General features: G+C 32.8%; 1 protein-coding gene across 1 annotated transcript in view; it reads left to right on the forward strand.

Annotated features, from left to right (window-relative positions):
* Positions 1-292: 292 nt before the first annotated feature.
* The window catches only part of LOC118191584 (uncharacterized), a 45,671-nt gene continuing 30,858 nt past the window's right edge, over positions 293-15,105 (forward strand). The window contains exon 1 of the mRNA XM_035362398.2: positions 293-837. Coding sequence (XP_035218289.2) covers positions 537-837 — 301 coding nt within the window. The 5' untranslated portion in view covers positions 293-536. The remainder of the gene's footprint in view (positions 838-15,105) is intronic.

Raw genomic sequence — 15,105 nt, forward strand, 5'->3', positions numbered from 1 at the left:
GAAATTCGAATTTTCTTTTGATTCTTTTTCTAAAGTAAATATGTGCCTTCAGTATTCAAATTTTAATCTACATAATATTGGAATAAGTCTTCGCTTCTTATCTCAAATTAATATATTGAGAAGATGAGCCTCAATCTCAAATTTAAATTTTGTTTAATATGAATTTAAAATAAATTTAAATCGATTACCTCCACCATTCTTTAATTGGTATCGACATAACAGAAATGCTTTAAAATATGAAGTATATTTGATTATGATATTCATTATGACTTAACTAGTATTTTAATATTTGCAGAATGTAGACTAATGTAATTTGAAATAAAGTACTTAGAAGTCACCAAACTTTTATCAGAATTTCACTTGACAATTGCACGCATAAGTGTAAATCTTGACAAAAAAAAAGTCCGTTCGTTCTTGTCTTAACATGCGTAATGCGCTTGCGCTGAAATACCCGTGGGTAGGGATCCAACGTACGTAGAAGGAAGATTTCCCTGCACATCTGTTTTTGTGTTTAAAAGGAAACTGGCGGTGAAAGCATGTCTGCATGTGAAATAACTTTAAGAGTCACTGGTCAGAGTAGCCAAGGTGGAAGAAAATATATGGAAGATGCATTTGTTGTAGCATATCAACAAACAGAAGATAAGAAAGATTTAGAATACGCTTTTTTTGGCATTTTCGACGGCCATGGTGGAAAGGAAGCTGCTCAGTACGCAAAAAATAATTTGTTGGATAACATCGTTTGCTTTAAAAACTTTTGGCAAGATGATGATGAAATGGTTTTAAAAGCCATTCGTGACGGCTTTTTGACAACACATCTTGCAATGTGGAAAGAAGTGGGTATGTAAAATTTGTTTTCGGAATTTTTTTTTTTCACGTAACGGTCAAGAACATCGGAACACTTTTTTTTCAAATACGAAATGTACTGATTTGTTATTCAAGATTGCTTTCATTTATATGATATATATAATACTTGTGATAACTTACATATAATGTTTTATTGAAATATAGACTCACATTCGCCATATAATGTGTATAATAGTTAGAAATTATTTGAAGAAAAATGCAGAAATTGAATGGTAATTTACACGTTATGTACCATCCATTAATGTTTGTTAAAATGTGATGTATGTAATTTGGTTCAGTAGTATCAAGTATCCTACACAAATAACTGATTTTAACTGGTTACTGAAAATTTAGCTAATTTTCTTTTCTCTGAGTGTTCCAGTGACATGTTCTTGAAATTATTAATAATAATTTTTCATTCGTAATGAAATGTTGACAGTAAGTATTTAAAAAGTTTGCTGTGTTGAATATCAATTTCCATGTGTTATCTAACCTATTATAAAGTATGTATTTTTTTGTTTTTTGTTTTCTAAAATTTTTTCCTGTCTTTTAAAATAAAAATTTTTATGAAGCGTGAACCTTTATTCCCTAGAATGATGTTCATGAACATGAAATTGTAAAATGTTTTAACTGTCATATTTATATATGAGAACTTATCTTTGGAATTGTTTTATTTTATATGAAAACTCTACCTTGTTAATAGCTTGAGAACCTGTTCTTTAAGCTTTTTGATTAAATGAGGTTTCCCGTATAGATATTTTTCATACCTGTTTAAACAAGTGAAACTAGTTTTATCTTGGGTATGATTCCCATTTTTAACAACTGGATATTTTTATGATCAGTTAGTACAGCGATTCCCAACTTCCTTACATTGACCCCTTTTAAAGGAATGATTTTCTTCACTGATCCATTTACCTTTTTCACTATTTATATACCACATACAAAATAATCATAATAAAAATAATTGTGACTAAATTTAAAAAAAAAAAAAAAAAAATTAAGATGGCCGCTACACAAAACCAAAATAAGAAGTCAAAGAATTGCACAAGATCTGTGTCCATGTACAAATCGATCTGTTTTTACTTAAAAAAACATCCTAGAATTGCACAAACTAGGCATTGTGCTCTGCTTTAAATATGTCCATGTACACATTAATCCATTTTCATTTAAATAAAATCGGTAAGCTAAAACAAAGTTAAAACTATCGTGGTAACCAGAAGTGAGGTTTCATTGCCAAAATTTAAAAAAAAAATTGTTACCAATCGAAAGGAGCACGTAATTCTACACTAGAGCTCAATAACCAATTCATTATTAATAAATTCTTTTGTAAATAGTAGGATCTTGAGTATGTCGACCAATTTTCCGATGCATATTTGGCTTTTGACTCCTTGATCATTGATCCCTTTTAAAACTTCATCAGTTTCCCAGGGAGTTAATACCAAATCTATTGGAAATTCCTGTATTAGAAATTCCCCCCCTTTTTTTTTGTAAAACTTCCATGTTATATATATTGCAATCACCTTAGTAGAAGTTGCTTTGCATTCCAATGGTTTTTATATACAAATCATGATATTTTTTGCATTGAATTCAATTTTAAAATATTCGCTTTTAGAAATTGGCAGCTGTGGGAAAAACTGCATTAAAAGTTCTATGGAAAAACAGTATTTTCTCTCAGAACTGCTAAAGGGAACAATAATTAGATGCATCTGATAGATAGTCTGCTAGCAGTGCCGAAGTTGTGAATGATGGCAGGTTTGTGTAGTTGTGTGATGCTTTTTAAGAGAAAACAGTTTGCTGTGTACACAGGAAGAAAAACAGTGCAAAATTACAGAACAATTTTGCAAAATATGAATGTTTTATTTATTTATTTTTGCACCATATAATCCTTATTTAGTAATTAAAATCTGTATTTAAATGATTATATTTATGAAAAGTAAAGACAGTTGGGGAATCTTTTTTAAAAAGTTTCAGAAATTACCAACTTGCACCCGATAAGTACCGTATTTGACGGCATATAAGATGCACTGGCGTATAAGACACACCCTTATTTAGAAGACCACACACAAGGAAAAAAAAGTTTCAATAGTACGTGCGATAGTGCAGTACCACAATAACTTAAAATGTGGTTTCTTTTAGTTCTCATGTTTCGTCAAAGCCAAATAAACAAACAATCATTGAATACAATTACCAAACATATTTTTAATTAAGGAAAATTAACCAACGTCAAGCTATTTTGAGCATTATATGTAAATTTCAATTATGAATAAATGAATGAACGTCAAGCAATCAAACATAATACAAAATAAAGCAAAAACAACAAAAAACACAGATTCAAGGAAAACGTTGCCTATCATGAAATTAGACTTTCAAAACCATAAAAATCCTTTTTATTATCATCATCATCGAAAACGAGAATATCGTCTTCACTACTGTTTCCATCATCGCTAGTATCACCTTTTTCGAATAATACGTCCTCTTCTGTTCCGTCAGGAGCATTACTGATTCCGCACTTCTTAAAGGACTTAACAATTACTTCAGCCTTTACGTCCTCCCAAGATCTTTTTACCCACTCAGACACTTGTGAAATAGAGGGCCGCTTCATTCTACCTGAGGGTGTGATGTGGCTCTCCTATCCACTTGTTCCATCGTTCTTGCACTTTTTCCTTAAATGGCTTATTCACCAATACATCTAAAGGCTGCAGTTGGCTAGTCAGTCCACCAGGAAGGACAACTATCTGGGTTTTTAATTCTCTTTATTCTTTATGGTTTCAGTTCTGTGGGCTCTAAACTGATCTAAAACTTAAAGAGAGGGTTTTCTTAATAGTCCACCAGGTTGCCTTCCTCATACGTTCTGTAACCACAGTTTCATTCCAGCTTTGTCCATCCAGCCTTTCGGATGAGCATGAACAATTACACAGATTGGAAGTTTTCTTTCGGATAAGTTTTTCTTTTGAAAATGAAAAATGGTGGTAGTTTTGTGCTATCAGCACAACATATTGGAACTACCGTAAACTGTCAAAAGTCGATAATTCGGACCTCAAAGCTAAAAACTTTCTGCGCATGCGGTGCGTTGGACCTTTACGGCTGTGCATATGCGTGTGCGCATGCACATAATACGTTTACGCATGCATGTTTAATGTATAACGGATGGTATAAGCTGAAAATATCTAATTATCCATTTCAGTTAATGTTGCAGATTGCGTTGTTCCTTAATTTTCGAATTGGATCTGCCTTATTATTTTTTGCAGACTGTTAGAGTAATTTTATAAAAGTAAGCTTGAACTTTCGAATATGTCAAATAGAATTTCCGATGCTGGAGCTCCCAAAGGATCTACAAAGCGAAAGTATGTTTCGATGTCCATCAAACAAAAAGTGGAATTGCTGCAAAAAATGGGTAAAGGCATATCCTTTGTTTCTCTAACCATTCTGAAATCTGTTTATCAATTTCACACTGCTCTGTGTGTGTGTGGGGGGGGGAGAAGAAACGCGGCTGCGCGCAATGAATTGGAAGTTGATCTGTCAGCACTATCCTTATCTTCAGGGCAGATGTTTTTATCTTATTTGGCTTATAATTCATTACTAAATGTAGTATTTCATCTCGATGTACTCTGTCTTTCATATGATTTAAATCAAATTCCTCGACATTATAATTCACTTCCGATAGTGAAGAAAGTGACACAGAGGTTATTAAAAACGAAAAAATTTCGATTGACAAATTAGTCGGTATTCTCGACACAGCAATTATAGGACTTGAACAGCGGAACTTTGTAACTGAACAAGAAATTATGTCTGTTTATAAACTTAAAGAGAAAGTATTATCACATAAAACAAAGCAACTTAAACAACTTACATTGAAAGAAATGTTTAATATGTAAACAAATAAATATTAAGCTTTTTTTTTTTTGTAAATTTTGATACCCTTTAGATCATAATTGTTCTTTATTTCATAAATTACGGTTTCATATTTTCATATTTTTTCATATTTTCTGCATGCCATCTTACCAGATTTAAACTGATGATCTATAATCCGCAAAAATCGATAATCCGGAATTGCCGAAGTACCGACGAGTCCGGATTAACGACTTTTGACTGTATTGGGTTTTTTCATGACGTGTGGTTTTTATGGTTATTGATTTAGACCCTTTAATATTCACAGTCTTATTGTATGGTACACCAAATGTGAGTAAAATTTCATCCATATTTCCTATTTGACCGAGCTCAAAAGAAGTTTTCTTGCGTGCATTTATAACAAATGTATGAAATGCTAGTATTTTTTCTTCATAATCTGCTGGCATTTTCTATGCAATAGTTGTTTTCGTGCACATTGATAAGCCTTACCTTTTCCTGAACCTGTAGCACCAGCCCTCAGACCCTGAAAAGTTCTGATTCCCATGTTTTTCTGCAAATCCTTTGGCCTCATTGATTATCATTTTGGTTGAAACACTTATCCTAGATTTTCTCTTATCTATCACCCACATTTTTACTCCATTTTCAAGTTCAGGCCAAGATGGAGCTGGGCATGGAAGGTTATGTTTTTGTTTTTTTATCAGTCTTCAGCTGATCTTCCTGCAGTCGCCAAGTACGTTTCATGTTTTTGGTAGATGGTGGACCGAAATGCCTTGCTGCTGCTCTGTTTCCATGCCCTTTGGCGTAGTTTAACACTCTAGTGTATACTGAATTTTATAGCTTAATTTCTTGTTTCCTGTAGTCATATTTTCCAGGGTATTTTTTTAAACAAATAGTTTTAAGCACCGATACCAACATTATACAGAGTAGCATGGATACCGACACGTTTATACAGAGTAGCATCGATACCGACACATGTGTCAGCTGAGTCAAAGAAAGTCTACGTAAAGAAGGAAGGGCTCCATAGACTTAATGTGACCATCGAACCTGTTCGAACTTCGACATCAGTTTCGAGCTTTGGCGCTTTTTGGCGACAGATATTTCACGTGTGCGCAAAATAATTAATGGCAGATGTAGAAAAAGTTATGTGTGTCTAGTCCTTTATCCAGGCTAAAAATAGCATTCAGTATTGAAAGTTATCCTTCACATATAAGATGCAGGTAACTTTTTTAAGACCAAATTTAGGAAAAAAAGTGCATCTTATATGCCGTTAAGTACGGTAATTTTTACCTTTCCATCTGTAAAAAATCGCCGAATTGTACCAAGGTGGTTGTGTTAATGTGAAAGTACCTTTCTTTTTCCCTAAAAGTATTCTAGATTTAAAAATTGAATAAATATTATTAATCATTCAGAGTTTGGATTTTGACAGTTCTCGGTTAAATTTTTTTTTTTTTTATACGGGGGCAATATTTTTGAAGCTCTCGCAAATTAGCGAAATGTCTTTGGATTGTAAATTGATGATTTGTTTTAAAATGAGTTTTAAAGCTTGAATTGCATAAGCCCTTTTCTATTTGTTTACCTCCCCATGCTAATTCATGTTACCTGGCTAGCAAAAAAATGGCTTCTGTTTACTATTATGTATTTCGAGCTCTCAAAGTTTGTTCCTCAGAATCTCTTCCTGCTAATGAACTCGACTAATCTTTGGAATATGGTAACAGGTAGTTTGGCGACATTTTGGTAAGGCGATAAAGGTTACTAGCTAGGACTTAAGCAGTGTACATGGATAAAGTCAAGAGTATGGCGCAGTGCCATTTTTGTGCAATTCTGGGATGTTTTTTTAAGTGAAAATAGGTCGACGTGTACATGCATGATACTGTGTATGTGCAGTTCTTAAAAACGTGGCAAGCAGTGGGCGATTCTGCAATTTCTCCAAATTTCGCAGCTAATCTTCGTCATGATTAAGCACTTTTGTTCCATAAAAGTTCTAGCATAAGCGTAATTCGGCTAGCAGATTGTTGGAGGAAAAATGTTGAGGACTACCTAGGACTTTGGTAATAATGTGAGAAGTACTCAGTTCCGATTACGCATTATTTTGTGTGAGGGAAATGAGAGATCATGAGATATGTCATGTGACATTAATGGACGAATTACAGTTCTTTAATCAGAAAAGGGGGTAAATTTGGAAAAATATCTGTAGTACTATATTATTTTGCATTAAGCTTTATTGTGTGCTGTGTGAAATAGTGTTGATTAATTTTTGGATTGCATGGCGCTATCTAAAGTGAATTGTAAATTTTTAATGCGTTTATCTGATAATTCAAAAGAATTGGTTGACTGGTGTATGAGTGTAGGTTTAATTGCGGATAAGTATGAATGTCCAAAATGTGGGAATGAAATGAGATTGTGTGAAAGGAAGGATATTACAGATAAGTTTGAATGGCGGTGCAAGAAATCTGGTGAAAATGGACATTTTGTGAAACGGAGTGTAAGGAAGGGTACGTGGTTTGCTGAAAGTAGTTTGAATATGGGTGAAATTTTATCAATTTCTTATTAGTGGGTGAATAGACTGCCAGTTGACTACTGGATTTCGGATTTAGAAATTAGCAGTAGAACTGCAGCCAATTGGAGAACTCTTTCTGTAGGAAAGTGTGCGTGCCACGTAATGAAGATTCTGAAGAAGATTAGGTAAGTTAGTATTTTTAATCATTTGAGGATATTATTTTTATGCATTGTTCTAAATGTAAGGAGTAAATAAATTAATATGGTATTATTGGAAAATTGGGTACTATTCGGTTTCGAGGGCCGTAAAAAATCGCCAAACTAATGTTGATGCCAATGCTGCCAAAAATAATTGCGGCAACCCTAATGCTAGAAAGGAAGTGTAATAGCGAATAACTATTTAAGATTGATGTTTTAATTTAGATGAAAAGTTACTTTCATATAGTACTTTTTTATTATTATAATTTATATAAAAAAGGCTAAACATGACTGAATGGAAGCATAAGAGTAAATAACTGTTTCAGATTATTATTTTAATTTAGATAAAAAGGTTAATTTCACATCATACAATTTATTATTATTATTATTTATATAAAAAAGGCTAAAATAACTGAATGGAAACATACTCATTACAGGTTTCTTTCCTGCACCGCCATTTTGCTACCGTGTTATCGATAAAGCATAATTTCATCTCATAATTGTTCAAGCATAATTTTCTATCATGAATGATGCCTTTTTTTTTTTTTTTTCTTTTTGAAAAAATTCTATTGTAGACTTTTCTTCACTCGGCAATTCCCAAATTGTAAAATCCATAGCTTTATCATAAAGAGAATTAAAAAATTAAACTAGTATTTCAATGGCGACTTGCAAATATAGAACTATCTAAAACTTACGCAATTTGAAATCAGCGCGTTCGCGAGATTTGGCGTGGCGTGCTGTTTAATGAGCGAGTTTGCTAAATTTGGCGCTTTTGTGCATGCATTTTCGCTGCAATTTTTTACGGTCCCCGAAACCGAATTGTACCGAAAATTGTTATTAGCAATGATTTAGTTTAAAGTAATTAGGATTGGATTCTAATTTTTATTAATTTAATGTATGTGCTTATTTATATTTTAAGTAGTGTTTTTTAATTTAATTATATTTTAATTTAATGATCATGATTTTGTGAGTTATATGTTTGTAGTATTTTGGAATACGCTTGAGTAGTATACGTTGAGTATTTTCATGCATTTTCGTGAAATTTTTCTAATTTATGAGAAAAAAGCAGGGTACATGGATATAGTGAAGAGTGTGCGCAATGCCATTTTTGTGCAATTCTGGGATGTTTTTTTAAGTAAAAATAAGTCGACATGTACATGGTTTAGTTATATTTTAATTAAATGATAGTTATTTTGTGAATTTTATGTTTGTAGCAATTTGGTATACGTTTCAGTTGAAGTAAACGTGCATGGAAATAATTTAAATATTTGACACTAAGTATTTGTAACAATTTTTGGTACTTTTCCGTTTTGCCGGCGCAAGCGATAAAGTCGCCAATAATGGTACAACCGATGCCAAACGGAATATTCTCGCTGGTAACCTTTTACGCCTCATTTTCAAAACAAGTCGCAGCTTTTTCTTATCAGATTGATTGTTTTTTTCAATACTGGCATATAATTACATAGAATTTTTATCAGATAGTTCAGTTTTATATCTAATGCCTTTTTCGGTAATTAAGACAATTAGGATGCAATCACAGCGCTTACCTGAAGCCGAAAATATAGAAGAAAAGGTAAAGTCAAGGGTTAAATTCATCCATTCTAATGAGAATGCATTAGCAAAGTAAAGCACTACAGTTTTGCATAATTTCTGAGTAAGCTATTCGTACGAATTGAAATATTTCTTGCATTTAAACATGTGTTCCAAATTAAGATTTAACTTGAAATTAATGTAGATAATTACTGAGAGCATAAGATTTTTGTAGAGTAGTTTACATGAGATGAGATCGCTTGGGGTCACGTGTTATGAACCGGCGAATCAGGATGTTGAACCATGAAAGCATAGTAAATTCTTAATGTCTTTTTAAAAATTTATTGTCTTTATTTATTGGCTTTTTATAAAATTTTAAGCGATATTAAGATGTTTATGCCTTCTTTTTTTAAAAGAATTCTTAGAACTAACATTTTTTAAAATATTTTTTATGTGTATACTCTATGTTGTCGCCAATAAATTCTGCTTGGTGAAATTTGCGCTGGCGAAACGGAAGAGTACCCAATTTTTAATGTTTGCGGTATAAATTCGTTGGTGACGTTTATAATATAATAGATAATTTAGAGGTAAAAGTTTTTGGATATTTTATTTATCTTATACGTGGAAATGTTCATCCTTGGAAAGGGTATATACTTTTTCGTGATCAGGTAATTTCATATATGTTCTTTTTACCGGATTTAAAGATTCACAAAATTTCCATGCATTTTCGTGAAATTTTTCTAATTTAGGAGAAAAAAGCAGTGTACATGGATATAGTGAAGAGTGTGCGCAATGCCATTTTTGTGCAATTCTGGGATGTTTTTTTTAAGTAAAAATAAGTCGACGTGTACATGGTTTAGTGATATTTTAATTAAATGATAGTTATTTTGTGAATTTTATGCTTGTAGCAATTTGGTATATGTTTCAGTTGAAGTAAACGTGTATGGAAATAATTTAAATATTTGACACTAAGTATTTGTAACTATTTTTAATGTTTGCGGTATAAATTCATTGGTGATGTTTGTAAAATAATAGATAATTTAGAGGTAAAAGTTTTTGGATATTTTATTTATTTTATACGTGGAAATGTTCATCCTTGGAAAGGGTATGTATTTTTTCGTGATCAGGTAATTTCACATATGTGCTTTTTACCGAGTTTAAAGATTCACAAAATTTTCCTGCATTTTCGTGCAAATTTTTGTAATTTATGAGAAAATAGCAGTGTAAATGGATAAAGTTAAGAGTGTGTGCAATGCCATTTTTGTGCAATTCTGGGATGTTTTTTTTAAGTAAAAGTAAGTCGACGTGTAAATGGTTTATGTGTATGTGCAATTCTGAAAAACACGCAAGAAGTTTGCGAATGTGCACTTTTTCCCAATTTTGCAGTTAATATTTGTCATGATTAAGCAGTTTTGTTAGATAAAATTTCTAGCATAAGTGTAATTTGGCTAGTAGATTGTTGGAAAAAGTGTTGAGTAAATAAAAAGAAAAGAAACATGGGTACTTACGTATTATCGCAACCAGGTTGGTGCTATTTGTAAGTTTGAGTAAAGAAGTATGAATAGAAAGAAAATGTACATTTATTAATTACAGATAATTTTTAATACAGTTTTTTATATTATTTTGTTTTAAAATATAAAATAGCAATTAAACCCTTCCGGTTTCGAATTTGAATAAGTTGCAGAATTATTTTTTCGGTGTAAATCTTTTGGCTATTGCTTTTAGCACTAATTGAAAACCGTGTTTGCCATAACCATGTACACGTCGACTTATTTTTACTTAAAAAAAATCCCACAATTGCACAAAAATGGCATTGCGCACACTCTTGACTTTATCCATATACACTGCTATTTTCTCATAAATTACAAAAATTTGCACGAAAATGCAGGAAAATTTTGTGAATCTCCACATGCTCTTTTTACAAAACTATACACGTAGGATTGCCGTAAGTAGGGTCGCCAAATTTCGCAATTTATGTGAATTTTGGCCTGGTTGAGTTAATATGTAAGTACCGAAACATGTCTTTACTTCGTGAAGACAAGATGGCGGCGAAAAAAATAGAGGGTTGCTGTAGCAGAGTTGATCGCCAAATTTTTGCCAAAAAATCACCAAGTTACCATAATCCAAAGATCAACCAAACATACCTTTACTTCATGAAAACAAAATGGCATCCAAAACAAAACTAGCAGGTTGCTGTAGCAGGGTTGGTCGCCAAATTTTTGCCAAAAAAATGCCAAGTTACCATAATCCAAAGATTAACCATGAACTCAAATTATTTGAGATTTGTTGCACTTGACTGAGGATTTTGTCCTGTAGTCATTGATAAAGCTGTTCAAAAGTTCTCATCGTGCCATCTAAGAGCACATTCTGTTGTTAAAAACAACATTAATAACCTTCTTATTCTTGCATTTCATAATTTTATCAGTTACAAAATTGCATGGATTTTACACAAGTTTAATTTTCAAGTTCTTTTCTCGCCTATAAATAAAATCCGAGGTTCGGTTCTTTAAAGATTCTATTTCTGACTTTAATTCTTGGGGAATTTATAGCATATCGTGTCAGTGTGGCTTAAGTTATATTGGCCAAACAAAAAGAACATTAAAGTTTTGCATAAAGGAACATGAATCTTACGCTCGAAAAGGCGAAATTAACAAATCTTCGATAGCTAATCATAGTTGGAAATTCAATCAAAATTTTGATTTTGGTTCTGCTAAAATTATCCAGAAAGCTGGTTCTCTTAGGGAAGTGGATTTTCATGTTCAAAAAAATTTATAGTGTTTAGTCAGTGACTTTAATTCCAATACAGTCTTGCCTAATGCCTCTAAAATTCTACTAACTTAACCCTTCATTTTTTGTTATCATTTCTGCCGACAGATGGCACTATCGGCTCTTCCATTGGTCGCCTGTAGGGTATAAGTATGATCAACATTCACTTGCTTTTCCAGAATTTTTTGCCCGTGATGAAGGGGTATCCGTTTTGCCCTCGAAATCGATTGGGAATTTATAAAATGTATGCCAAATACGAGTTTATCGATTTGCCTGTTTTATTAACTGTAAATCAATTGGAGTGTCGTCACATGCAACTCTACAGCCCTTAAACCATGTTTCTTTGCAAATGAATATTCTCTTGTAACAATTTTTATGTTGTATTGCCATTGTTTATCCATGGTTTCATCTAACTAAAGCGCCGATATTATGAGTGTATTGTGATGTAATGCTTATCCGTAAGTGGTGCAAAATCATATTGCATGGCAACAGTTTTCCTGTTGATGCATAATAATCGTTCTTGCAGAATTCTGAATAAACTTACATCTCTTTAATTATGTTATGTCGCGAATTTCAATTATTAATTTTCAAGTCATTATTATTCTAATATTTTTATTTATATTCATGCATATTTTAATCTGGAAAAAGTATTCTTAAGCTCTTAAGGTTTTATTTGACTTGTTTTTCTTGAGTAGGAATTGTAACAAAGGCGAGAGACAGTTGCAAGGAAACACATCTGGTTTATTGGGTTATAGCCTTTTTACTAACAATGGAGGCAGTAGGGCGTGTGTTGTCGCCTTTTAGCTAATGTGTGTGAAACGGAAATCGTCTTCCTGTCGCTTTGTTAAGGTTGCAGTTTTTGCTTACTTTAAGACAGTTGGGCGTGTACTAAGCTTAGGTAATTGGATTCTCATAAAGCTTATTTTCTGCTTGTTAGTTGGGGGGGGGTCTACTTTTTTCTCACATTATGTGTACAGATGTTTTTCGAACTGCATTGTCAGATTTTCTGGTGTTTGATTCGTCATGGGTATGTCATTTTCTCAGTTTAGATAACGTAAAATTCCGGCATTGGTAAGATTTAATTTGATGATTTTTTGAAAGCCTATGAACTCACAGAGGCGCAGAAACCGAGATTTCCTGTGTTCTTGCACCAGGCTAGAGATTATTCTGATTCTGATTTTCGAGCTAAGAGAAGGAAAAATGAGAAAAAGAGTGTGGGGTCTTGTTCTCGCGAGTGCCGGTTGGTGACTTTGAGCAGTGGCGATGTGAAAGGAAAAAAAAAAAAAAAAAACCCCGAACGAGGGGCGTTTTGCCCTGCTGCCGGCTTTGCCGTGCGGCCGGTTGCCGGGGCAAGAGGACTTGGGTTGCATTTTCCTTTGCTCTAGTGAATTCATTCTTTTCTGTGAGTTGTTTAAAAGTTTTGTGTGAGAGATGCAAGGAACATTTTCCTGCGAGATGTCTAGAGAAACGTGCACTAGCTGCAAAGAGCATTTTACTGAGAGCTGTTTAATACTTTAGTGCGTGATATAGAGCAATCTACCAAGAAAATTTAGCACAGATTTTCTCTCTTCACCCAAATCGCAGGTTTATCTCCAAGAGCCTTTTTCCGAAATATTCAGCATAAAATGTTGATTCGCCGCTTTCGATGATACAAGTGATCGCTCTAAAACTTGTGTATATTCAGCTATCTTGTTATTGAATTGAAATAAAGATCCTTCTAAATTGGACTATTGGTTCCCAACTAATGGACAGTTAAAGCGATTCCTGGCTGTTTGAAGAATTATTAGACTGTAGTTTCCACTCGTGACTTTTAATAATTTTAGACGCTTCTGAAAGGGTTGTGACAGAAAGAAAAATGGGCTTTGCTCATTTCCCTGTGGTTTGGACGCTAAGGATCCTGCTATCAGGAAAAACTGTTTTCCATCTGTGAGTGAAATTTTTAAGTATATTTTCCCTCTCTCTCTCTTAGTTTTCCCGAATGCAGAACAGTTAATAATGATTTATCTACCTGTATATTGTTATTACTTGTATAAATTAAATATTACAGTTAGTAAAATTGAGAAGTTATTTATAATTTCAAGTGAATGCCAGTTTTAGGAGGATTAAAATTTGTTTCACCGACTGAATTTTGTGAGCTAGAAAAACATTACCTTCTAATTAATGAGAACCTGTTATTTGGAGGATTAAATTTTGTTAGACCTACTTAATTTGGAAAAAAAAAATGTTAACTTTTAATTGTTGAAAGCTGTATTTTTGTGTAACAGATGCGATTATTTTCATAGTAAAAATATGTGGTAGGGGATACTGATCAGTTACCCAAGTATTTACTAATAATATAATATATTCAAGAATTTAATAAATGTGTGTTTAAAATTTAAATGCGTTTGTGTATTTATCTTGTGTAATATACTGTGGTCTGTCATGTCCCTCCATTTGTTTGAGCCGGGAGGCTTTTAAGAAACATGGAGTTTAATTGAATTTGGAGTTATTGATATTTCCTTTTGCATAGGTTACTCACAACGCAAACCTAAAAGTTAAATTGTACTATACCACTATACGATTGATTGTTCGATATGTTATACGATTGATTGATAGATTTGATATACGAATGTTTATAAGAATGGCAATATGAATTAGATTTGTTTTGAATTATTTGATATTTGAGTATTTTGTCCGGCACCATGAATCAAAGTTTAAAGTTTAAAAAATATATAAAATGATTAATTTTCAGATATATAACAATTAACAAGCAATCAGTATTCGATCTGCTTCATAACAAGGTTTGGTCGATTTCTACTATTTTGTTTGGCCTTCTGATTTTACTGCAAGTTACATTTTGAAAATACTATGAGTACAGACTTACCGCAGATAATTATTCCAATCTGTTACTATTTTCTCAGCTATCTCAACTTACTCTATATCATATTGAACATACCTTTTCTTTGATAATAGATTGAATATGACTTTGATTTTGTTTCTTTTGTTTGAAACAGCTGTTTTGTAAATGTCAGGTCCAGGGCTGTCTTAATGCTTAAGCTCGCTGAGCATTTGCCTGAATGCCCTATGCTAATCAATACAGTTCATTTAAAATGAAAATTTGCGAATGGCTTGTGTAAGAGGCCCAGCACATTAATTTTAATTGTGGCTTGCTGTTCAGACTGTTCAGACAACACTAGGCATGTTCAAATTTTAATCTTGCCATCCCCCCCCCCAAAAAAAAAGAATGCAAGGAGAAAAAGTTCCACAAGAAAAGTTAATTTATAGCCTTGTTCATAAAAACAGAAGGTATCTTATTGAGAATCTCTCAAGACTACATTAAACGAAAGTGCAGATGTTATGAGCGTGTTATGACGTCATGCTTATCCATAATTTGTGCTAAATTGTGCTGCTTGGTGACAGTTTCACATTTGACCGGCTAATAGT

Source organism: Stegodyphus dumicola, chromosome 1 (genome assembly GCF_044657685.1).
Source record: "Stegodyphus dumicola isolate Sdum_Otavi_A_Nest chromosome 1, ASM4465768v1".
NCBI lineage: Eukaryota > Metazoa > Arthropoda > Arachnida > Araneae > Eresidae > Stegodyphus > Stegodyphus dumicola.